Source organism: Tasmannia lanceolata, unplaced genomic scaffold (assembly GCF_043159265.1).
Source record: "Tasmannia lanceolata isolate RefF3 unplaced genomic scaffold, GAP_Taslan_0.1 ptg000008l, whole genome shotgun sequence".
NCBI classification, from domain to species: Eukaryota; Viridiplantae; Streptophyta; class Magnoliopsida; order Canellales; family Winteraceae; genus Tasmannia; species Tasmannia lanceolata.
The window spans coordinates 62411001-62438159 of NW_027518685.1; the positions used below are offsets into that span (position 1 = coordinate 62411001).

The 27159-nt window shown below is 40.1% G+C and overlaps 1 protein-coding gene across 1 annotated transcript in view; it reads right to left on the reverse strand.

Annotated features, from left to right (window-relative positions):
* CPSF160 (cleavage and polyadenylation specificity factor 160) overlaps window positions 1-27159 on the reverse strand; it is a 114455-nt gene that overhangs the window by 67527 nt on the left and 19769 nt on the right. The window contains exons 5-12 of the mRNA XM_077389609.1: window positions 23646-23791; window positions 20308-20403; window positions 20025-20077; window positions 17265-17396; window positions 16721-16772; window positions 16267-16386; window positions 9804-9935; window positions 4480-4608 (exon numbers count right to left, since the gene is read on the reverse strand). Of these exons, the coding sequence (XP_077245724.1) occupies window positions 4480-4608; window positions 9804-9935; window positions 16267-16386; window positions 16721-16772; window positions 17265-17396; window positions 20025-20077; window positions 20308-20403; window positions 23646-23791 (860 nt within the window). The remainder of the gene's footprint in view (window positions 1-4479; window positions 4609-9803; window positions 9936-16266; window positions 16387-16720; window positions 16773-17264; window positions 17397-20024; window positions 20078-20307; window positions 20404-23645; window positions 23792-27159) is intronic.

A 27159-nucleotide genomic window follows, 5' to 3' on the forward strand; every position in this document is an offset into this window, starting at 1 on the left:
AACCCCATATCCATGAAGGGGGTTAATGAAAAGAAGAAATAAGGAGAATTCAAATTGGAGATCCGGGGATTGGAATTGCTCATCCTGTAACTATCTCAATTTCAGATGGAGGGACCAATGCCGGAGGTGCCATTTGACTAGAATGGAGGGTAATCTCTCGTCTGGTGAGGAAAAAACCAACCCGGATGCCACACTGGATAATGCTAATAAGGAAGCTGATCGATGGCCTGATTCGAGGACGATCCCTTCTCTAATTGAGCGGGTACTCCGTCTTTAATCATCTCGGGCAAGGAAGTGGAAACAAGACTGGATACCCTTAAAAACTGCCTCATCGAGAAGAAGAAGAATACATCTGGATCCCTTGATGATCTTTGGCAGTGGGCTAAGTGATCCTAGAATATCCCTTCTCTTTCATGTCCATGTGACTTATCAAAGAATGAGGTTTTGTTTATGTTTGAGTCGAAGGAGGAAGCCGCTATGATCCTGGCCAAAGGAATGGAGGCGTGGGATAGCAAATTGCATTCTCTCTCTATCTCGAGTACAGAGTCTGTCCAAGGTGTGGAGGCGATATGGATTAACTTTTATGGCATCCCTCTTCATGTTTGGGCTTTATCAACAGTTGAAGCTTTAGGTAGCTTACTCGGTCAAGTCTTGGAAGTAAAAATGGAACGGGATCATAACCACTGCATGTCATTCGTATCAGCTAAAATTCTCGTTCCGTGGTGGAAGCTACTTCCACGCTCTATTCAGATCCGAACATTGGGCCAATGTTACACTGTCGGAGTTGAAATTCGGGGTAATAGACGTCAGTTGGGTGCTGAAACCGAAAATCAGAATCCTCAATCTGGAAAGGCCCCTCCCCTTCTGGAGTTTGAACCCTCGAAGACTGGTACTCAAAATAAGGAAAAGCTACCGGCGGTGCCAGGGATGATGCTATCACATTGCTCGGAAACTCTGGGTAGGGAGACCGTTGACCCTATGGGGCCCACGAATTCAAATTTCATCACCTGACGATGCCATCACAACAGTGTCAGGTCACTTGCGGGGTATTGCGTCTCCCTCCTTTCTGTCCCTTCCAATGAATGGTGACAGGGCCTTAGGATTTTCAAACCCTCCAAGTCTAGTTTGCTCCCTCCCCACATTATCGGAACCTACTAAGAGAGGATCCAAAAGGAATAAACAACTTTCTTGGCACGTCAGTTCCATGCGTCAAAAGTTACTGAAGTATAGACCTGCGAAGTTAAGGCAAGATCTGGGTATCAATAGGCCTGGGACTTCTGGACTACCCACCCAGGGAACATTTCCGGAACTTATAAAGACGAAAAATGTGCGTCCAGGAAAACAAGGTTTCAGAATAGACACAAATGATTCTGTCGGGAGGTCTTGTGGAAAATTATCCAAGGACAAAAGGAGCATCCCCTTGAAATTCACATCAGAAGGGGTTGAAGCTTTAAAGATAAATTAAACGAGGTTTGTTGGAGCCCCCTTGCTACCCAATGTATGTGTCGTTTGTGGATGAGGGGGTGCCCCAAGTCTTAGTTGGGGTTAAGGGATTGTGTTTGGGAAGGTAATATCTTTTATTCTGATATTGGCGACGTAGCGTCGCTGTCAATTGGATGAATGATTACTCTCATTTAACAAAGGAATGACTGAAACACCTGTTTTTGGACGAACCCCCAAGGAAATCTTCGAGATATGAGTAATATTCATTTATTGGAACTTTAATATATGATGGGAAGCCGTAAAGAATTACCTTTATTGGGATGTCCGGAAATGGCTACTACGGCGCCATTAATATTCATCTATGATAGAAGGAGATCTTGCAATCAATATTCAATGCGAGTTTGGACAACTGGCATATAGTCAGTAATCCTCCCGAGGCGGTTCATCATTACCACCTTCCTTGCCTCTTCGTTTTCCCTCTAATATATCCGAATTAAGGAAAATCACACATATACACAGGATGGAAAACAAGAACGCTTCGTCCTCATATTGCCCGTCTTCTTCGAATCCCCTGGTTCTGGGCCGGAAGAGGAATCGAGCGGTGGAATTATCGGAGATGGAGGACTCTTTGAGAAGGATGAAAGCGAAGATGTATAATGAGGAACTAGCCTCCAAACAATCGCCCACTCATAGAGAAGTCATTAGGGATTTTCTAAAACGTCAATGGAAGCTATTTAAAGAAGCGGCCAACACAAGGCCCGAAGTATTTTTCAGTTTGACTGGGTCACGCAACGTGAAAGAAACTCATTCTCCCATGCACAAACAACCCTTCTTTATCAAGGTGATGTCAGAGGAAAAGACCTCAAGACTTCTTCGGTGGGAGGAGGATAAAGAGGTGGGGATCCAAAAATTTGAAGCTATGATTTCTAGGAAGAAGGCAACAAAAGATAAAGAATCATTGGATGAGGAACTCTCGGTCATCAGTCTTGATGAGGAGGTATTTGCTTCTGAAATAGTTGGGCTCCTGACGGATTTACAAAGGTGCTCATCTTAAGGGGAGCCTCTATATGAGGTTCTTTTTTCAGGGTTTTGGTTCTTAGTGTTTAGAGGTAATTTGTTTTGAGTTTGGAAGGGTGGCCCCCTTGACGAATGACAAATTATAAGGATTTTTTGGGATTTTTTGGTTTCTTAGCGTCCTTGACGCTATTAATATGCATGGGACGACTGGTCCCTATCTTCTATAAATTTTCGATTAGATTTATAATATATATATTTGTCGCCTTTCAAAACATATATATATATATATATATATATATATATATATATATATATATATATATATAAGTCTCACGGTACTTACCTCTGTGCCTTTATTGGAAACGTGCACAACAAGTAACTTGCCTTAATAGAGATTGTATCCAAGGAATACGTAATTTACACAAAAAAACTTCCCTCGGATTGCAGCGTGATGCATTCAAATTCCAATAAACACATCAGCCAGTAGCGGAAAATCCGGCAATATGAGAATATGCTTAAGTGCAAAAAACCCGGCAAGGTCCATAATCAATTTAGGACGGAAATTCCGACAGCTAATTCAATCATCCTAGAGAATACAGAGTTGGGGGACGCCTAAAATCTTAGGAAAAGAATTTTAGTGGGGCCTATCTGCGTGAAAATAAAACAAAAAGGAGGATTTGGGTTTTTGTAGCTAAGATAGGTAGGGAAGATGGTTGTTTAAGATACTGGTTATTGTTTTAAAAGAGATTGGGGCTTTTTTTTTTGGTTTAGGGTTTCGAGAGGTAGAAGATGGGTTCTGTTGAGATGAAATAAGGTGATGATTGGGTACATGTAAGATGTTATTCTCAGATTGGCTAAGAACAATTATGAGAAGGAACTGTTGGTGGTTCTGTGATAGGCAAGGGAGTGGGTTTCAATAGGCTGGAATTAGTGGTGGTGAAGAAGTGTAAAAGATCAACGAGCAATGATGTGTAAAAATATTATCTCGGGACTTCCTCGGTCTCGTTTATTAATATTATCTATTTGCCCTTTCAATAAAAAAGAAGTGTAAAAGATCAAGAATAGGCTTGGTTGTTTGGGTTTAGATCTGTTGGATTATTGGGGGCTGTTTTGCAAGAGAAATCAACGAACAATGACGGCTTATATCCGGGAGGTAGATAACAACCGAAAATTGTAACTTGGATCTTTGCCCTGTGATCTTCAAAGGCTTGTATCTGTTGCTCTGATATCAAATTTGATGTAGGACCGAGAAGAGAAATAGAAGAATGGGGAGAAAGAGAAGAAGTAGACAAGAGAGGGAAGAAGAGTAGGAGAAGAAGAGTAGGGGAAGAAGAGGAGATGGGAACTAGAATTAGAAGAAGAGAATTAGAGGGGAGAAGAAAAGAGGAAATTTGAGGAAGGAAAAGAAACTTATATAGTGGAGAAGCCAATCAATCTTTATTCATTCAAAGTTGTAATTCCTAATACATCGAGGCCTATATATAGGCAATGGGATGGAAATAAAATTCCATGGAAAATAATTAACTTTCCTAATTCTAAATAACAAAGAAAATAAAATCCTAGAAACTAATAACATGGAAATAAAAATACTAGAAACTAAATAATACGGAAATAATGCCTAATATCTGCATCACCATGACTAATGGTCAAATTGTCAAGCATGAATGTCAATGATATGAAACATGCTAAACTAGACACTTGTTGGTCACTTGTTTGTCACAACTTGTTTGTCACAACTTGTTTGTCCCAACTGAAAGATCATAGATTTAAGAAACAACAGAAAAAGTAGTGGGTTGGATTTTTGTAGCAAAAGTATTATTCATGATTTTATGGGTATTTAAGAATTCTTTTCTGTGACGTTCACAGGGAGGAGGGGGATGTTGGTCCTTTAGTGTCTTAGCTGAAGTTTCTATTAACTTAAGTGGAATTTTACTATACCAAATCAAAAGAGAAAAACACATTAGTAGCTATTACTACTATATTAAAACAATTAACATTGTGATCACTTGTGTTACCAACCAATTCATAATTGCTTTGCTTTGCAATTCCTACTGCATTTGGGTCAGCATTGATCCTTAAGCCATATGAGAAGTCCTTCAAAGGGCCAATATTAATCAAAGAATCCCTCACCGCAAAGGAGAAGGTCTTCTGCATAAATCAAAAAAACAGAAAATAATAGTCAACAAAATGTGATGAAACAACCATTTAAAATGTTTTGCTAGCATGAACAAAATAAATAAATCAAACCTTACCCACAAGACAAAATGAAAGAATTAATCAATCGTGACTTCTTTCTTTTCCTTTATTGACTACTCAAACAATCATTTTGACTAGTGAAATTGGAGTTTAAGATTCCTCAATCAATTCAGTCACAACTTTTAGTTAGATTCATTATCAAATAACTGTGCATTTATGCAATGAGGCCGTGGAACAATTCAAGGATTCTAATATAGGATGGAGACCAAAAACAAGGATAATGAAATTAGAGTCAAACTAGTCAAGTGGTCATAAATTAAATTAGACCAGGGTATGACCTAAAATCAATAGTGGATTCAAGATTACAAGGGACTCATAAACAATCAAAAGCAATAAACAAAAAATAAAAAAATAAAAGTAAAGAGTACGGCAAGCAAAGGTAGGAGGATGCTTCAGATGAAATCCCCTGGGGTCTGTTTGGATATAAGTAGAAGAAAAGTAGAAGAAAAGGAAATGTAATGCAGTATTGAAGTAAAAATAAACTTTACATTCTATTAGAATTTTGGTTGTCTTTAATGTAGCAAGGGAGAGATCATTTTCAGGAAAAAAAAACGTAGCCCAACCCCTAGCCCCCCTTCTTGTTCCATTTTGTCCACAAACTCGGAAGGGATTCCCAGGAATAGGAGAAATGCCGCACATTCATCTAGCACAACGGCTCCCCATTGTTGAAGGCTCTCTCAGGTGCAGGAGACCACCATCAGGTACCCCTCACCATCTATGCGGTGAAGCTTACCGTGGGCTTATTGGTTCTCACTAGGAGCTTCGTAACAAAGGGGTTATATATATATATATATATATATATATATATATATATATATATATATATATATAAGTGTTCCTACGCAGCTGCTCAGATAGCTCTCTCTCTCTCTCTCTCTCTCTCTCTCTCTCTCTCTCTCTCTCTCTCTCTATATATATATATATATATATATATATATATATATATATATATATATATATATAGACACACACACACACATTAGGATGCGAGAATCCTCAGTTTTTTCGATTTTCTATCTTCCAAATTCTTCCTAGCTTCTTAGAGTGGGTCATTTTCTAAATTCTTTTCTTTCTATCAAATGTTTCTGCAAATGCCATGGCAGTGGTGAAGATTACCGTGTAAATTCCTTTCTATCAAATTCTTCCTAACTTCCTTGCTTCTTTCGTTGAAGATTACAGTGTATATTTCTCCGGGTGTGTGCTGGAACAGAAAACCCCACTACCACATGCCATGGCAGTGGTGGCCTGATCGACACCTCCGATTGTGGCATGTTTTTAGGTCTGTCTCTTACCGTTTTGAGTAGGCTTCTCCATTCCTAGTGAGGATCTTCACCTCTGAACAGTCTGACCTCAACCCCATGATCGACTCTAAGTCGACTACCAAGACATTGCCAGAGATTGATCCAATGGATCAAAATGTTTCTTCGTCGCAAGCATGCAATGGATCTCCCAAAACCACGATCCATATAGACGATGCTCCAGTTTGACAAGCTGGATACCACGTGAATAATTGTTGCCCCAGTTTGACAAGTTAGGTACCACGGGAATAATCATTGCAAGACACCCCCACCCCCTCTTAAAAAAAAAAACCACACACGCACGCATAGAACACTCGTGTTTCCCCTCCCATCCTGCAAATCTTTGTTGCCTCTTTGTCGTCTGCAAGCATGAACATATAAGATCCTTGTCCCAGCACCTTCACTTCCACTCAGCCTCGCATTGGCATTGGCATTGGCCACTTCTCTGTAGGCCATTCTGTAAGGACTATTGTATCTACCTCTCGCCATGTCATTCCACCAACCAAGCATCTCTTCAATCCATCCTCCGTTGCCATCGGGTCGAGGACGATTGTCACCTCCTCGCCGCTTCTCTTTACTATAGCAGAGCTCCCCATCACTTCCTAGTCTTTAGCTTCCATTCTCTAATCACTTTGTCCATCCTGGGCCGCTCCAAATTTGCTGTCGTATTTCTGTGTTTCTAGATTGGGCCTGTGATCTTGGTCAGCTCTGCTCCAAAAAATCACACAAATCTTGTAACAGCACCTGAAACCATAGTTAGGAAACTTGCACCTCGAAACATTTCCAATCCCCTCTATTCTCTTGCTTCCTTACTCTTTCAATCTTCTCTAGTCTTCTCTAAGTTAAGGAAACTATTTTCTCTGTTTTCCCTCACCCATCATCCAACAATGAGTCTGGACTTCTTCTTTTTTTAAAGATGACAAATTTTATTGAAACTATGGAACATACATTGGGGACCAGATGTCCCAACTTGCAATACATAGGATCAATATTAAGTATGACCAGGAGCATACTCCCAGACCAGATAAAAGCAACAAAGAAAATCTACTAATTCATCCACTTCAATGACTTTCCCTCGTCCAGGCATTGCTGGCCTGCTAGATAACTATTTTATCTCCCTACTATCTAGAATCATAGGCTTCACCACTCCCCCAAACTCCAAAACACTATCCCGAGGCCCCCAACAGATCGAATCCAACAAAAAGTGCCATATTTGGAGGCTTCTCATGCAAGGCTTTCCTCAAAACAAATTTGTCAACACCATCTAGATGGTCATTTAGTTTGGTGATCTAGGTCACGCAACAAAACCGGAGAAGACATGAACATGCCATGCTAAGTCAAGAACTCTAGCAGATATACAACCTCAGAGAAGGGGATCAGGACTTCCTGAGAGTCGCTGATCGCCAAAACTTCCTCCACTATTTGACAACCCACCGTCTGAAAGTGGAATAGCTTTTGTCTCCATAGAGAACAACGTCCGGTCCTTGAATTCCTGGTGAAGTCCCAGAATGAGATAGAGAGGGAGAGCTGCTAATCTTGCGGAAGCTGGTCTTCCCGGATCCTCAAGGGAGGCCATTCTTACTTTGTTAAGGATCCTGCCTTCAAACTTAGATGGAGAGAGCATTTTAATAGCAAAACCAAGGGCTGTAGAGCAATGAACCTTTCATTCCTAGGAAGGAGTGCTATGATTCTGACAATACGCCTCCCTAGCTATCTATGAAAATACAAAAAACAAGCCATCCGGCTATTTTAATTGTCACAATCTTTTTCAACCTCGGGAACCCCAGCTATAAGACTAGTTATAGATGGGGCCAAACCTAGGAAGCCCGGATTTTAAGAGTCTCATCAATCTGCTAAGTTTCTTTTTTGCCCCCGGTTAGGAACCCAAGATGGTGCTTATCTTATTCGTGATGAAATGAACTTGGGACCTTAAACCCCTGATTGGGAAGGTCGAATCTTTGTAAACACCGCCATGGGCGCGATTGACAACGCTCTTCCTGACATATGAAGCATGCTTCCGTCTGGTGTAAGGGGTAGGTTTCTTGGGACTTACCAACGATCCCAAAAAATCTTCCTTTCTCGGTGCAGGTCCCATCAAACTTTGTTCTGGAATAGTCAACGGCTCTTTAGGCCTCCCAGCAAGGAATTTGGAATTTGAATTTGAATTTGAAATCCCAAAAGGGCCCAACGGTTCACCTGACAATGGCTTTTAGGACGCCATTGGCCAGTCCGCCGCTAAGGGTAAACCGGAATCCTGAATGGGAGATTCGGAGGACTCCTTTGAGAGTTCAATCCCAATGGGATAGAACTTATCAACGATTTCAATCTTATACCAGAATAAGGGAAGAGCCATCGAGTGGCTACAATCTTAGCTGAAACGAAGCTCATACAATTCTAATGGTTGCCCTCCATCTGGGTTTCTACAACCTTGCCAAAGAGTCCCCCTAAAGCCTCCACCGTAGAGACAGCCCAAGCATGCAAAGGGATGCCATAAAAACGAACCCAAAGTGCCTCCTCTCCTTGAATAAAATCTTTTTTTCCAAGGCGAGAGAGAGTGTAGGTGGTTTTCTAAGGCCGCATATCCCTTAGCAATAATCCGTGAAGCCTGCACTTCGGAATCAAACATAAAAAGAACTTCATCCTTTGCAGAGAAGAGGGGCAAGGTAACGATGGGAGCTCCTAGACCACTCGTGCCCAATTCCACAACTCCTGCAAAGACTCATTGTGGAGTTTCTTTTTCCCGATCAAGCAGGATCTGAGGGGAACCTGATCACATATCCACTTCCTGGCCTAAAATAGATAAGGTTGGAGGCGCGTAGTTTGTGTTGCAATAAATTTTACCCGAGTCAGGCCAAAGGTTATCTTCAACATGCTTAGGTTTTGCCCTGGGTGATGGAGGAATCCATTTTAATGATGCCCTAGTCGAATGACACCAGCGACATTCGACCCGCCACTTAAAGTTTAGGTATTGGCAAGGAGAATAAAACCATATCCCAATCCTTATATCTTGGACATGTTTGGACCTCCCTAGGAGGAAGAGTGGAGGGAATCAGTATAGCCTGTGGGCATTTTCTGCATCTAAACCGCCATCCAAAGTTATGATAATGACATTCATGGCATTGCCAATCCTCTGCACCCATCATTTTCAACAGAAGTTAACAAAACGTGAGTCTGGACTTATTTTGGAAGTGTTTGATCATCCCCTTCCCCCTAAGGGGTGTTTTGTTCTCCTTTTTGAATGGTTGACCCCTGCCATACTCAGTGATATTGGAAGTGTTTGATCATCCCCTTCCCCCTAAGGGTTGTTTTGTCCTCCTTTTTGAATGGTTGGCCCCTGCCATACTCAGTTGATCCCCACCTCACATGCACACGCACATGCACACGCACACGCACGCACCTATATCTTCATTAATAAAGCTTCATCCTTCAAATAATTGCAGAAAATGGATTCCTGTCATACATCATGCATTTCAAGCAAAACTCCTACTGGGTTAAACTTTAGAAATTATAAAATGTATACATAGCTTGTAAGGAAAATATGGTTAAACCACTATAAAGAACTAAGTTGAAAATTTTTCCAACAAAAAGGAACTAAGTTGGAAATCAGGTTCATAATTGACACGTGTGATACAAATGATTAGGTTTGAAGGTATACAATTTCTGGTAACTTAAAGTACTCTACCCCAAGCAATATAGCAACAGATTGAAAGGCGAATAATGATAAAACAACAGAGCAATCTAGAGTAGTTCTGGAAGATGACATAGAAATGTAATTACAACTTAACAGACCTGTGCAGAATCCGAGTTATTTGGAGCAGAAGTATACAAAGAAAGCTCCTCGCCACTGGCATCTTGTAAAGCGTCAGAGGATGCCCTCCGCAATCGCTTTGCTGAAGGGACATCACCTTCAATATCTGCACCCTATCAGCCGAAGAGCACAGGCAGAGAAAAGTATCAATACGCATGAACGAGCGAATAGATAAGAATGAGACTAAAGAACCAACTCAGTATGTAAATACAGCACAAATCATAGAACAAAAACAAAAATTAAAGACTGTAACTAAAATTTGATACAAGTGCATAAAGATAAATACACTAACCGGCACCATTCAAAAATAAATAAATAAATAAATACACTAACCGGCAAAATGAAAGAAAACAATAAAGTTCAGCAATCCGAACATCCACACATGAATGATGTCCTATATAACAGGCAAACACTGCAAAAATATTCCGCTTAATTACTGTTTAACCAGTACAAAGGGGAGAAACATTTCTCCGTCGACATATGTAACCTTCTAGATTTTCTACCAATTAAATCCTGATGAGATTTCTAGCTCTTTTCCTTCTTTTGTGTGTGTGTGTGTGTGTGTGTGTGTGTGTGTGTGTGAGAGAGAGAGAGAGAGAGAGACAGATGGGTGTGCCATAAGTAGTTGAAAGAATTTAATTAAGGACGATGATCCTGAACAAACAGGCTTTCCAAATCGGTAAGCGAATTGGAGCAGGGAACTTTTACAAATATAAATAAGATTTTTATGTAAAACTTTTTAATAATGATTTCGATTCAATGAGTTGTTAGCTTCTGATGCTTTACTGATAAATTGTTCATACATATTTTCTAAAGGACTCGTATGCATCAAATACATTATGAAGTTACTATATAAGTAACGAAATATCAATCATTAATAGCATACTGACTGGTAGATAGAATTGGACACTGTTAGAAGTGTACATGTGCCTAAGGGCAATTTAGTCTTTGTATTCTTTTTCACTCATTATATAAATACATAAGTGAGGGGGAGCTACTTTCCAACTCACTCCTCTCCTAGCTCCCCAACTCACTCTTTTCTCTTCTCTTCCCTTCTTCAACATGGTATCAGAGCCCTAGGGTTGTGATACCCTAGGGACCATCATTGAAGCTCTTTCTTCCTCCTCCCCTCTCCTCACTCCACCCTTGGCCTCCACCCTAACCCTCAACTTGACTCAACCTAACCCAACCCTCTCTCTCTCTCTCTCTCTCTCTCTCTCATCGCACGCCTCCGTCACTAAACCCTCAGCCCTCCCATCCACTCTCTCTTGCCACCCCACAGTACCAGCCCCCACGCTTCACCCTCGCCGTAACCCCTCTCCCTCCCCTAAACCCTAGCCAGAACCTCTCTCTCTCTCTCTCTCTCTCTCTCTCTCTCTCTCTCTCTCTCTCTCTCTCTCTCTCTCCCACATTCTGACCACTCACCTACCCCTTCTCGTTCACCTCTAAACCCTAATTCCTTCTACTTCTCGACTCAACTAACCTCTAAACCCTAATTCCCCTTTTCTTTTAAAACCCTAATCTCTCTCTCCCTTTCCAAGGGGCACTTGTGTCCCCCCCCCCCCACTCTCCCACCTTCTCTCTTTATCATGAACTAAACTCCTTCATTTTCTTCTCTTCTCCTCTCTGTGGCTCCAAGTTCCTCTTCTTGACTCTCATACTATGTCCTTGTTTGCTATGGATATCCTTTGGGGCCGCGGATTGATGTTGGGACCCGCCTATTGATTTCTCTCTTCACTTTTATTCCTTCGCGATTGCAGTGGTTGTGAGCCTCCTTCTCTCTTTGTCTTCATGGATCCTCCCGTCATTATGGATCCTCCTTCGTGTTATGCTTTACATTCTGAGCTTTGACCCCAGCGTTCTGCTCACATCACCGCATTCTTGATGCCTCAACATCCTCCTCCACCATCCCAGCGACACCTGATGATACTTTCCTTCTCTCCAATGCCGATTATGAGGAGTTTCAGCGCTTACGTTTGAGCAATTGACCGCCTACTGCAGGTTTTGCACAGCTAGGTAGTTCAACTGCCTCTCTACTTACTAGCTCCAGCTCCTGGATTATTGATTCTGGGGCCTCGAACCACATCATAAATGGTAATTCTACTTCACTTAGCTCCTTTCGGCCATTTCATTATGCCTCTCATTTCGTTACTCTTGCCGATGGGACCACTACTCCCATCTCTAGGGTTGGGACTCTTTCCCCTCATTCTAGCCTTACCTTATCGTCAGTACATTGTGTCTCTATATCTCCTTTTAATTTAATTTACTCTATGTCAACCAGCTAACCAAAAATCTTAACTACTCTGGCTCTTTTTTCCCTTCTTACTATATCTTTCAGGATATGGGAAGACGATTGGTTTGGGTCGTGAGGTGGATGGCCTTTATCATCTTGACTGTCGCCTGTCACCTACCATTTTGTATAGTTTCGTCGATGCCTATCAGTGGCACTGTCGCCTTGGCCATCACTTCATTAAGCGGCTTCAGCATACCTCCATTGTCTCTCGCCCACTTCAGTCATTTCAGTGCGAGTCATGTGAAGTTGAGAAGCACCATCGTGTGTCCCTTCCTTCCCGAGTCGTTAGTTGGGTCTCGAGACCATTTGAGTTGGTGCATTATAATATATGGGGTCCCTAGAAGACCATATCTCTTTTTTGATATATATACTTTATTATTTTGTGAATGACTTTTCTCGTATGACATGGCTCTTTGTACTCAAAGATCGCTCTGAGGTCTTTCATGTTTGCACACTGATAATGCTAGGGAGTATTTTTCTACATCAAATTATTTTCAGGAGTTCTTAGCTACTCATGGCATCGTACATCAATCCTCTTTTGCTTACACCACCCAACAAAATGGTTTGGCTGAGAGGAAATTGAGGTATTTACTTGATATGGCCCGCACCCTTCTCTTTCAAAAGCGGGTCCCTAAAGCCTATTGGAGCAATGCCACCCTACCTCCTGTTTCTTGGCTAACTGCCTTCCCTCTTCGGTTTTAGATGGTAAATCTCCTTTCTCTGTTTTGCATCCACAGGGGATCCATTTCCTATTTTACCCAACGGGTCTTTGTTTGTGTTTGCTTCGCTCCCAAACTTGCTCCTGGTCTGGATAAATTAGACACCCGGGTGAAGCGCTTTATCATTCTGGGCTATTCTCATACCCAGAAAGGTTATAGGTGTTAGTCCTCGGCTTTGCAGGCTCTTTATTTTCGCCGATGTTACCTTCTTTGAGTCTGCCTCTTTCTTTATTACTCCCACTGACAGTGAGACAGATATTCATGCCTCACCGGTCCCTCTCCCTCTTCCAGTTCTTCCTTATCCAGTTGAGTCCCCTCCCATACCATTGTAGGTGACGGAGACTCCACCAGCTCCGATGAAGGTCTGTCAGCGACGATCAAGGCCATATGCCCCTCCCTCTCCGCTCGAGGCATCATTTTCCCAGCCGGAGATCACGAGTGCTACCTCTTAGGTACCTCCCCATCTCCATACTGACATTCATTTAGATTCTCCTATTGCCTCACGTACACGTTCCCGTACCACTGCACATCCTATTTCCTCTATTGTTTCTTATGATCATCTCACCCCTTTGTTTCGTAGCTTTGTGTCTTCCATGTCCTATGACTCTTTGCCGAAGTCTGTGCACGAGGCTCTTGCTCACCAAGGTTGGGGTGCTGCTATGGATATTGAGATGGCCGCCCTTCAAGCCAATCATACTTGGGATTTGATTCCTCTCCCTCTTGGTGCTCAGCCTGTGGGTTGTCGTTCGGTCTTTGCCATCAAATACTTGCCAGATGGGGCAGTTGAGCGCCTTAAAGCGCGGTTGGTTGCAAAAGGATATACACAGACCTTCGGAGTTGACTACGCAGAGACCTTCTCACCAGTCGCCAAAATCACCACTGTCAGAGTGTTGATCTCCCTCGTCGTCAATAGAGGGTGGCCCTTATATCAGGTCGATGTCAAGAATGCCTTTCTCCATGGAGACTTGAGTGAGGAGGTGTATATGGACTATGGAGCAGCCTTCTGGGTATGTTGCTCAGACGGAGATGTCCTCAATATACCAGCGTCGGAAATCATTACATGGATTAAAAGAATCCCCTAGAGCATGGTTTGGGAGATTCAGTGACGCTATCACGCGATATGGCATAAAGCAATGTGCAGTTGACCACTCAGTATTTAGTCAGCGGTTTGATGTCGGGCATGTCCTTCTCGTAGACTATGTGGATGACATTATCATTACAGGGTGCAGTTGACCACTCAGTATTTAGTCAGCGGTCTAATGTCAGGCATGTCCTTCTTGTAGTCTATGTGGATGACATTATCATTACAGAGAGTGACACAGTTGGCATACAGAGGATGAAAGCCTTCCTGCAAAAAGAATATTCCACAAAAGACCTTGGGCATCTACAATAATTTTTGGGGATTGAGGAAAGCTTACTCTAGTAGTAGTCTCTCCCTCTCACAGACGAAGTATGTATTAAGTCTACTAGATGAGACAGGATCTTCGGGTATGAAACTAGCTGCTATCCCTATGGACCCAAATAAAAAGCTGCGTCCAGAAGAGGGAGACTTGTTAGATGACCCTGGCATCTACCAACAGCTAGTTGAGAAGCTTATATACCTCACAGTCACTCACCCAGATATTTCATATGCGGTGGGGGTTGTTAGCCAATTCATGAGTGCTCCTCGTATCTGCCACTAGACAAATGTGATTCAGATTTTTCGATACTTGAAAAACACACCAGGGAGAGGACTACCTTTCAAGAGACAAGGCCATGAGAAGTTAGAAGGATTTTGTGATGCGGATTGGACAGGGCCACCAGCAGATAGAAGATCCACTACTGGATAGTGTACCTTTGTTGGAGGTAACTTAGTATCATGGCCAACTAAGAAGCAAGAGGTAGTAGCCAAATCAGGTTGCGCTCTCTCCTATCTGAGATTGGGTTCTCCTCCTCATCCCTGGCTGAGTTGTAGTCAAGGTTCTAAATTTCGGTTTCGGAATGCGTTTCGGTCCTCACCGAAACAAAATTTCGGCCTAAATTTCGAAATTTCGATTTTGAAATTTTATCTTCTCCTAAAATTTCGGTAATTTCACGCGAAATTTCGTGAGAATATTAAATAATGATAAATTTCAAAATTTTTAGGGATTTTCCTTAAATTTCGGTTCGGACCGAAAACCGAGAGAAACGAAATTTTGTAAGGTTTTGAGTTTACCCCATTTCGATTTCGTTCTCCACCGAAACCCGAAATTTCGGATTTCGGTCGAAATTTAAAACCTTGGTTGTAATGCGACAAAAGGTTGCTATTCACATTGCCACTAAGGGTGTCAATTTTGGCTCGGGCTCGGAAGCTCACTCGAGCTTGGCTCGAATCCTTAACGAGACGAGCCGAGAAGGCTGGCCAGGCTCGTTAAGCTTAACGAGCCGAGCCCGAGTTAGGCCAGGCTCGGCTCGGCTCGGCTCGTTAAGGCTCGTTAAGAATTTAATATATTTAAATATATATATTATATATTAATATATACACTAAAAGGGTTGTCCAGGGAGTGAAAGGGGGAGGCAAAATATGTCACTTCTTTTTTGGAACCCCATTTGTTACTTGGACCACCACCCCGTAGTGTAAAAAGAGTAGTCAAATTACACTAGATAGGGCTGTCCAGGGAAGATGAGGGGTGTGAATTTAATATAACCCGAGCTCAATAAGGCTCGCGAGCCTGGCCGAGCCGAGCCGAGCCTGGCCAAGCTCGGCTCGGCTCGTTTATACCCCTAATTGCCACTCATGTCTTTCATGAGCGAACCAACCACATAGAGATGGACTGCCATTTCATACGCCAGAGAATCCAAAAGAGGGAGATATACACTATTTTCACCCGATCAGGGGATCAGTTAGCTGATGTTTTGACCTAGTCTTTGAATAAAGCTAAACTAAATGATATTTGTAACAAGCTAGGAATGCATGATATATACATTCCAGCTTGAGGGGAATGTTAGAAGTGTATATGTGCCTAAGGGCAATTTAGTCTTTGTACTCTTTTTCACACTTTATGTAAATACGTGAGGGGGAGCTACTCTAAGCTCACTCTTTTTTTTTCTCTTCTCTTCTTCAACAGACACAAACAGTAACTACAGCACTTGTGGCAGATCAGTGAAAGCCTATCATTTACTTTCTAAATATGGTGCTTCACACCCTTAGGCACACAACGTTTTCCTTTTTCCCTGTATTTTTTTTAAATTTTTAACATTTTCTTATATTATAGACACATTGAAACTGTCTAAGGCTGAGTCAACTCTTCCAAAACCCTGAACATTTTCTAGGCCAATCCGAGTTGTTGCACGATGTCTCCAAACGGCAAAAACAGCAAAGAATGCATCAATAATTGTATTAGTGTTTTCAAAATCCACTAACGGGTATGTAAATCAAAAGCAGAAGAAAAATACACCATATTTAATATGCACCTCATCCTTTACATAGCCAGAAGACATTGATGTCGCAATCCCACAACTATATTGCACAAGAAGGCTGTCTCCCAAACGACTCCCCAAGAAAAAGAATGAATTGCCAACTGTTGTTATGCCCTTGTCAGATAAACACAATGATAAGTTAGAACTTCAGCTAGCCAAAAGATTGACGAGATAATATATTTGCAGGAGGAATGGTAGAATGAAGGTTACCCTTGCAAAAATCAGCTACAAGGGCGCTCCTATTGGTTGGTTTCAGCAAAACGCCTTCACGGCAAAACCATTTCCGTATTTTCAGCGCCATCATAAACGCGTTTTGCTAAAACCAACAAATAGGAGCGCCCTTGTACCTGATTTTCGCAAGGGTGCCCTTCATTCTATCATTCCAATATTTGCAGAGGCATTCAAGGAAAAACGTGTAGAACTTATGGATTTATGCATTGCAGCTAACCGAAGTCAAAACTGAAGCTTTAGACTTTGAAAGTTCAAGTCTCTGGACAACCCTGCAAATGAAAATGTAAACGAACATGCATAGTTAAGGACATTTATAAAATCATACAGTTGTGCTTGGGAGCTGAGAGAGCACCTTATTTTTATATCCACACCACTATTTTAAATTTCTTTGATTGGTTGTTGCCGCTTGTTGGGAATTGCAACAGCCAACGAGAGAACCTTAAAATAACAAGAAGGTGCGAATATCAAAAAAGGCAGCTTCCCTGTCCATATTCCAGTCAATAGAAACATTGAACAACTATGAAATGATAATAATTTCAAACATGAACCCTGGAAGTGGAGGTTTGGGTAAAGAGATAGGTAGCAGGAGGTTGTTGAGACTAGCGAAAAATGAGGCAGAGGACGGCATTAATCCATCTCCGAGGATGGGTTATTCTCAACAGTTTTGCATGGATTTTGGCAATTCTTACAAGAGCAATGGCCCACTTTCTGGATAAGGTATTGTTGTGCTAAGCAACTTATATAACACAACAGTCACCAACCTCCCATCGTAAACCAACGTGAGCAAAAGCAGCTCTCCTGTTTTTGTGGAGAACATGGCAACATCATGTGATAACCATGTTGTATTGGCGGCATCAAGCTCTACACTAAAATTTGATCTTGGTATCTCTTGGCTGAAACAAAGAAAACAAAAAAAAAAATTCTACAAGTTAAAACTTTCCCGTCGGTCTTAGAATGAGAAAAACATGGCCAAAACTACACTATCTCTATAAAACCGAACATGCAACAAACACAGAAAAGGGAATTTACTCAACAGCAACAAAACTGTCAAGAAAACTACTAAAAAGTGAAGAAACGGCCCTTATATATCCTAAATGGAGAAGGATTGAAAAGAGTCAAACAAACCGAATCACTAATTGGAAGAAGGCAACCCACTAATTAGGGAGGTCAGCAAAAACCAGAAAGGGGAAGCAAAATAAAGATGGTTGCAACCCACATCACCTTTCCAAAACAACAAGCCTCTCCACAATCTTTTATCTGAAACCCCCTCCTTTCAAAAAACCGAAATCAACCTTTAAAAGAAAAAAGAATATATTCCTTTCATGATATAAAAAAGACAAGACAAAATTTGACAATGGCCTAAAAGGATTTATCAGAAGCAGCATATGCATCCATACCAACCAGTGCACAGACCATCCTATCCATCTCATAAGGTTTGAAAGAAACTCTAGGCTGAAAACTATCCCCAGCCAACAATCTCACCCAAACCCTCCACCCAGCTCTTGCTTTCACAACCAACACTACCACCCTCGCCCCCTAGTGCATTTCACACCAAAGAAGTATCCACCCTTTCCCTTAACATTTCCACCACTACCCTCGGTAGACCTACACCACCAACATGGACCTCAAAAGTGATTGGTTTGTTTTTTAATAGTATCAGAAATACCCCCCCCCCCCCCAAAAAAAAAAAAAAACCCCGGAGCGTACGACTTCTCCACATGCATGCCTGAGAGAGAGAGAAGAAGAAGAAGTCCTTTGTTGAAGGATTGCTCGAGGACACAATATGGCATTTTGCTCTCCCCATCTCCCTATCTCTTTTTCGCTTCCAATATTAGGATTTAAGATCAGGAAAACTGCGATTTTGAAATATGATTGCGGACAAGGGGAAAACATAGAATATCTTAGAACAAGGAGAGCAAGAGGATTTTAATCACATTGATGAAGAAAGCCTTGTTAGCATTCAATGAAACTCAATAGCAGAAAGATGTTTTTGAAGGGTTTCATGATGAGGTGTCTAAGATAAACAAAGACGATTATGAACAAATCCTCAAACGTATTTTAACAATGAGGCTGACAAATATGATGTTCATCATGCACATAAATGGGGTAACGTAAATCAGATCCAAATAGCCACATGAATGGTAACCCTGAGTCCTGACTCTTGACTATCCATTCATTGGGTCCCACTGTGGATGTGTCATGTGGAAAAGAATCACATTAACTAAACGATCAAAATCATTTGATTAACGGACCTTTGCACATGGATGTGGACTGTTTCTAGGTTGTCCATCACCCTCCAATTATATACAACTGACTGACCAATAAGGGGCTGTTTGGATACGTGGATTTTAGAATGCAGCTTTTAGTTTGAGAAATGTCGCCCAAATCCTAAACACTGCACCTTTAGTAGTCGGATGCTCTTGTAAAAAAAAGTGCGGCCCAGTGCACCAGGTTCCCGCCATTGCGGGGTCGGGGGAGGGGGCTAGATGTACACAGCCTTACCCCTGCTTTGCAGAGAGGGTGTTTCCGTGACTCAAACCCTTGACCACAAGGTCACAATGGAGCAACCTTACCGTTGCACCAAGACTCGCCCAGTGCTGGATGCTCTTGTAAGCAGTGTAAAATTCTGGATTTTAAGTAAGAAATCCAGGTTTTAGAAATCACTCCCCCATCCCGAGATTACTAAAACCTGGAAACACCGGACGATATCAGACTCTCTCGCTAGACGAAAAGAGGTGCGAGAAATCAGAAAACGACGGACAGTCTCCTTCTCTCGTCTCCCATCCAGGATTTTGAGGAAAATTCAAGATTTTAAAATATTGGTATCGAAACAGCCCCTAAGGTCTCCAATACATGCAACTTTTTTGAACATGGCACCTCCACAAAGTGGACAATAAGAAGCATCCACATGAATGTGTCACACAACACTGTGATATGCACCTAAATCACGCATGCACACAAATAGATGTGGATGAGCATATATACATAGGTATGATCTATATATGGGAATGAAAAATGAGATGATATTTACACATTCACCTCCTCTATGTAGACGATCATCTCACACAACTCATTAGGGGAACTGCGGTAGGCAACAAAAATATCCTAAAATTGAACAATATCAGCTCCTATTTCATAGATTGCTTACAATCTGTTAAAAAGGTGTTGATGTGTCAAGAAATAAGTTCAAAAAGGCCAATCTCTATCCCATGGAGCTCAAATTCGTGAATGAAGAGCAGGAAAGGGCCAAGGCGGAAGAGTCTAGCTTCCCAGCATCAAGTAAGATTAGTACATTAAAAAAAAACAGGAATGATCTACCAATTCAAAAAATCAGGAACAGGTCTCTTGGCCAAAAACAAAAACAAAGAGGATGCCAAAAATAAACAAGTGCATGAAAAAAATTTTAAAAAAGTACAAATTCCAGAATGGCCAAGATATTAAAGTCCATTAGCATTCTTAAACAAGATAAATATTTTAGAATCAACATAGGACAGAAAAAGGGCAAGTGGGAAAGAGAAAACCTGCTTTCAATGGGAAGGGAGAAATTATTCAGGCCAAGCATGCAAGATACTGACTGCCAAAGCAAAGAAATAAAATAAAAGAAACTGTCAGACCAGTGAAACATTATATATATAGATAAGGGTTTTTATACCTCCAACTCATAAAATAATAAATTTGAAAAGGAAATAGTGTTTTTTTTTTTAATGGCAAAAAAAAAACGAAATGGTTACACAAGAAACAAGTAGTCCAGGTAATGGCAACCAACAATATGAATTATGCACAAGTAACAGCAGAGTGGCTTACTTGACTATGATAATGAATAGTATTTGCACAAATTACAAGAACGCCACCAATTGGAGAAGGCACAGCAAGTAGCTTGTAGGCATCATGTGGAAGATTCTGAAGCCAAAATGAGAAGTCCATAAAGAATTTAAAACTACTGAAGATAGATGTTACCGAGTACAGTACAAATTAAGAAACTTTATTACGTACAAGAATCTAGAAGGAAATCAAAGACAACAGAATTTTTTATCCAATAACGGCCACATGCAAGGAGAAAGATAAAGAATGGTAATTCCATACCTGTCCTTAAGTTGTAATATTTCAAAAAATAAGCCAGGAAAGGTAGTAGAAATAAACATTACACGTACAAATCAGCAGGCAGCCAATATACAATCCCATCAAAAGAAGTGTGCACAAATAACCTAATTGGTCATATTATTTGAAGATCCTCGATGAAATATTCTGGCTAGGTACCACAGATATCTTTTTTCTTTTTCCTTTTAAATGGCACAGATATCTATTTTCTATTCAGTTAAAAAAAAAACAATATCTATCTTCTATTCCTAGGTAATGGGATCGAAGCCCAACCTTGGACCTAGCATTGCATCCAAAACACTAGGGAATGAGATTTTTATTTTCTTTTTGGATGGTAGCAATTCATTAAAGAAAAGGGAAGACCGAGATAGCCAATCCCAAAATACAATAGGGAAGGAAAAAGAAAATACAAAACAATATACAATTACGGAGGGAGGAAAACAAACAACTCCAAATCGAGCCTGCCCACCCCACCACGAGCTAATCTATCTGTCTCCTGGTTTGCCAATCTTCTAATATGATTGAAGACTATGGAAGAATCACAAATCCGATCTTCGATTTCATCAAACAAAGATGCAAACCTCCAAGGCGGCACTCGCGCACCTCTTAGCCATCTAATGACATTCATTGAGTCACCTTCCACAATTGTGGAGTTCAAGAATTCACTTGGAATGCACTTCATACCTTGATGAGTGGCTTTTACTTCCGCCTCACTAGAATCCGTTGTCCCAATGGGAGCGGAAAAGGCCCATAACACCTCACCCAATGAATTCCTCAACACTCCACCGATCCCCGACGGACCCGGATTGCCCAAGCTAGAGCCATCAAAGTTTAGCTTAAGCATACCCACCAGTGGAGCCTCCCAATTTTGAGCTATGATGTTCTGCGCCTCATTACTCTCACATATTATCCTCCATCCCTCCCATAAGTCATGAGCCGATATAAGTAAAAACATAGGGGTAGTTCTCACCCAAGAAATGACCATTGCTATTGCTTGAATGTAAAGGAAGTAAGGGGACTTTGCAACTCCATTGAAAATCCTAGCATTCCGTTCTTTCCAAATGACCCATATAATTGCTAAAAACAAGAATTCCATAGCACTTTTCCTTTATTCCTCCAAGGAGCCGCCACCCACCCGAGAAGGAGCTCAGATAAAGAGGATGGAAATACCCATGATATGCCAAACTTGGAAAGGATCCTGTTCCATACCTTCCTCGCGACCTTGCAATGAATAAAAATATGATCGATTGATTCGCCGGGGTCAATGCATAACGGGCAATGATCCATCAACCACATTCCCATTTTACGCAAAGAGTCTATAGTCTGGATCCGCCCTCTGACGGGCCCAACCAAAAAAGCATAACATTGGTAGGGCCTGGATTTTCCTCATTTTTGCTTCAGTGGGGGGAAACAGAGAGAGGCAATAGGTGATAATAGAAAAATTTTACGGAAAAGGTCCCAGTCGAGTCTCAGATCCATACCCTTTTGTCCACACCCGATCGCTTAATAAAGCAACCTTCCAAAATTTCCATAAATCTAGCAACGGAGTCCAATTCTCTATCAAAAAAATTCCTCCTAAACCTTGGAAACCATCCAACGCCTTCCCCATCACTTTCAAAACAACCCTTCACAAGAGCATCCTTTTGACTAGCCACTTCAAAAAGTGAAGGGAACAAAACATTCAAAGGGCCATGAGAGCACCAAGCATCACCCCAGAACCTCATACGATCTCCGGAATACACTTTGAATCTCGTACCCAAATTGAAATGAAATCTGATATTGAGAATGTCACGCCAAACTGTAACTCCTTTTTTGCCAAAGATGTCATCAGATTCCCAAAGACCCGGTTTTGCACCATATTTGCTTTTTATGACTTTAGTCCACAATTGTGACCGATCTTCGCCAAGTCTCCATAACCACTTTCCCAAGAGAGCCATGTTAGTCTCCTTGATTCTTCTAATTCCTAGCCCACCAATTTTTAATGGCATGCAAACATTCTCCCACGTTCTCCCAGTTTACTAGGGAATGAGATTTGAGCAGCTTATTGAACAAAGAGGCAGACTTTCCAGTATAATTCAGATATTGTTCCACTTAAGGCCACAAATTTTTTAATCAAACTCACCTCGGTACCGAATATAATGTTTCACTGCAAAAACCAAATTTGTTGAGGGAGCAAGTGATGTGTGAATTTATAAGTCCATGTTGCAATTGTTAAATCAACAATATATAGCATTTGGTGATTTGGCTACATAATCCCTTAATTCTCTAGAAATAATTTGAGTGATAACGTTGAACTTATAAACCATCTGGAAAGATTTTAATAATACTATTAGATGGGAGTATGCGACGAGAGAGTGAGGGACAATGCTTGGATATAGGGGTACCAATATACTAGATGAATTTTTCAGCATTCTTTCTGATTGAGGTGGGCAACAAATAGGAATGGAGAAGCACTCGCCATTCTCGTTAGGTTTGCTAACTATGGGTAATTTTGCACACCTTCTATCTGAAAGTCATTTCTTACCCAGAATATTTTAACGTTTTTTACTTTGGACAGTTCTTACACAAATGTCTCTCAACCGAATAAAACAACCCTCCACAGAAGCTTCATGAATATGACCAATCAATAAATCCAAGTTGATGAACAAAAGGAAACCCGATTAGCAAATCAGGATGGAAATTTGCATCCAACATTTGATTAGCAAAAGTCAAGTTTCCCCTCACTTGAGAATACGATGCAGATATCAACTTGGTCTGTGCATTCCCAAGTTAGTAACAACCTAATGCAGTCGAGAGATCCTTTAATTAGCACTTTCTAAAAGAATCATATTGAAAGAAAAAAAAGTAAAAGAAAATGTGGTGGCAATTAAAGTATTAGTTTAAACAATATATTTCTTGGACGCTCAATGATCCCATACAGTCAGTCATTGAAACATAACGAGTAAACATACAGATGCAGTTTACATGGGTGAAAATAAATTTCTGAGAGAAGACAGAATATTGATCTGGGGACTGCATAGAGATCTTCAAGTTGAAGAACATACAGCGGCGGACCATATTAGAGGGTGTTGCTTTAAAGTCGTGCTAATACTAAGTGCAGAGATCACGCAGGTGTGTTGCTTCAAAGACGTACGGCCAGACCAAGTAAGCTCCCCTTCATGAAGGATTACCAACACAGGTTCAATATAACCTACAAATCACAAATGTCGAATTAAACAGTGCCTGAAAGCAAAACAAATCCGCAAATCAAATTACTTTAAAAATGACAAGTGGTTTCAAACATGGTTTTAAATTTCAGCCGAAATCCGAAATTTCAGCCAAAATCAATTCGGATTTCGGTAGGGACCGAAACTGAAATTTCGCGAAGTCCGAAATTTTGGATTTCTCAAATTTCGGCCAAAATTATGGAAATTTCATGAAATTCAATTTTGTTAAAAAAAATATAGTACTAATCCGAGATTTTGGATTTCGACAGAAATTTCATAAATAATAAAATAATACCTTTTTTATTACCAGATTTCGGCCTAAATTTTGGTTTCAGACAAGTCCGAAACGGAAACCCGAAATTTAAATCCATGGTGTCAAACACCTGGGTCTATCTCTCTTAAGGCACTACAATTTCGGAAGGCTATATTCAAAGTGCAACAACTTTTATTGCTATGTGTGGATGATATGCTGATCATTTACCTATTCATCATACTCCTCACGGTGTCATGATCTTATTGCTATGTGTGGATGATATGCTGTAATTGATAGGTATGCACTTGTTGTTCTTTCTCACCTTTCAATAGTGGATTGTCAACAGATTTCTACAGCAACCAACTTCAAAAAGAGGATGAGTGCTAAGGAGTCCAGCACTCATCTCAAATGCCACATTTTTTTTGAAAAAAAAAACGTAATGGGTTGTAATAATTGGCTGTTACACAACCTAACATAGCATCTGTTGTCAATCAAGTCTGTCAATTTATGCACCGGCCCGACAGGATCATTTTGAAACGATAAAAAGGGCTCTTTGTTATGTTAAAAGTCTAGATTCAAAAGGTATTTCCTATCTAGTGTCTAACATTCTTTTATGTAGGTATATATATGCAAATGCCAATGTCGCCGGCTAGTTCTCTGAATGATAGATGTTCTATGACTGATTGTTGTCTTTACATAGGAGCAAAGTTTTAAATTTCGGTTTCGGTCTCCGCGGAAATGGAAATGTTTCGGATTCGGTGGAAATCCTATAAAATCAAGGAAACATATGCAAATGATAGAATTTGAAGATGAAACTTCAAGAAATGCTGGAATGAGCAAACATACACACATAGAAACCATCACACAAGTAAGAAAACCATCTATAATGGTTTAAAACCATCGAGCACCTAGTGTGTAACAACCCCTATTTTCTTTTATTTTTCTTTACCTTTATTAATATTGACACCCTAATTAAATCACAAAAGCATATTGATAATGATACCCTTTTTGAAACACTAAAACATATTGGCATTGACACCCTCTTAGAAATAATTAAACACATCGAAAAAGACACCCTTGTTGAGATTGGTGGGACCAAATTAAAAAACCCTAACTTGAGGTAAGGAAGGAAAAAAATTATATATATATATATATGTGTGTGTGTGTGTGTGTGTGTGTGTGTGTGTGGCCTCCCCTCCCTCGCGCGCGCGCGCGCGAGAGAGAGAGAGAGAGAGAGAGAGAGAGAGAGAGAGAGAGAGAGAGAGAGAGAGAGAAGATTGGGTTGGCGCCTTTGATCCGATTTTTCGTCAAAAAGTACCCTAAATCTCGTTTTTCTTATTTAGAGTATAGTGATTGATGTTTTAAGCTTGTTTAGCTTAATGTAATTAGGATTTTGAGTTGTTTTCATGTTTTTAATAATTAAAAATGGGTAGTTTTAAAGTCTTTTAATAAAATTTGTGCCCCAGAGAAGATGTAATGTATTATATAGGTGAAATTTTGTATAGGTTTTCATCTTAAAGATTTAAGGAACATTGTCTTGTGATCTTTAAACCCTAAATAGATTCCCTTAATTATTTTTAAAGTATTTTTCTGAAAAATCAGCACATAAATAGTGCTGTTTTTTCCATGATTTTGGGGTAGTTTCAAACTAGGGTTTATATAATTAATTATGTGTGATGTTTATGGAACTATAAAAAAGTTATAAACTAATTAAGGGTTTATTTTGTGAAAAATAAGCAACTAAAATTGTATTTAGAAGGCTGTTTTCTCAAGGAATATTATCGTGCTTGATTCATAGTTTGGTAATATTAAATTAAATTGTAATTATTACAAATAAATTTTGTGGGTTTTAAAGGTGGTTTAAGGTGCTGATTTTTATGAAATCAGCAAGTTAAATTGCTAATAAAAAGCCCTTTATATGTTGTAGTACAGAAATTTAATGTATTAATTATGTAGTATGAATTTTTAAGAAGGGTTATATTATAATTATTTAATTTATAAATTTTATGGTAGAGTTTTAATCAAATAAACACTAAAGGGTATAAAAACAATTATTTTTTAGCTTAAACCTTGAGTGGCGATATTGTTACGAATGACGAAAATTTCCCTAAGTTTGGTAATCTGGTGTTTAGGGAGTCGAAGTGAGTTCGATTTAGGATTGCACTTAATTGGAGAAAATAATAGGTTAAAGAAACCTGAATCGACTAAGATAAATGATTAATACATGTAATATGTGATATTTCAGGGCACCTCTAGATTGATACTTAGAGCCTTCTCATATCATTCCTTGCACTCACGAAATTCAAGGCAAATTATGATTGACTCAAATGATAACGGTTCTTTTAATGAATTTGTTATCATAGTTTTGTTCTCTATATATCATGCTCATATCTATCGTTTTCCCTATGCTTTAAGAATTTTAGAAATCATTGTTTACTATCTTTTTTATTTTTGAGCCATATGTATGCACTTGATGTCTTTGTTAGGTACTCCTATATATATATATATATATAATGACCATGATCCACATACGACTGTATGTGATGTATCTTGCCTTGTATATACATATGATGCTTTAGATTGAGACATATCTTTTACACATGATGTGACATTTCACTTTAGTTACCCATATTTGTATTCCTTCAATATCTTGGCATGTTACGCTGTTTCTTTTCTAATCCTTACTCTATTGATACTTTTGTTGTTTATGCTTGAGACATTGAGTTTTCCTTCGCATTCTCCTAGTGAGGTAATCAATTGTCTATCCTTGTTTTGAATGGCCTCTCTGGCTTGATATATTTAGATCATTATTGTAATGTAATTTCATTATAGTTCTTTTATTATATGTTTTATTATATGAGTCCTCTATAAACTGGGCAAAGTTGACCCACAGGTGTTGTAGATGCCGATGATGGAACCTTTGCGAATGAACAAGATGGAACAATGACATTAGGTTGGAGAATGAGCAATCACAGGTTTTGGGAATGACAATGTTGTCATAACCAAGAGTTTGAGTTCTTTTAAGCCTTTAAGCATTAGTTGGAGTTTGATTTCATTTTCATTTCAGCTGATGGACAGTTATTAGATGATTAGTAAAGA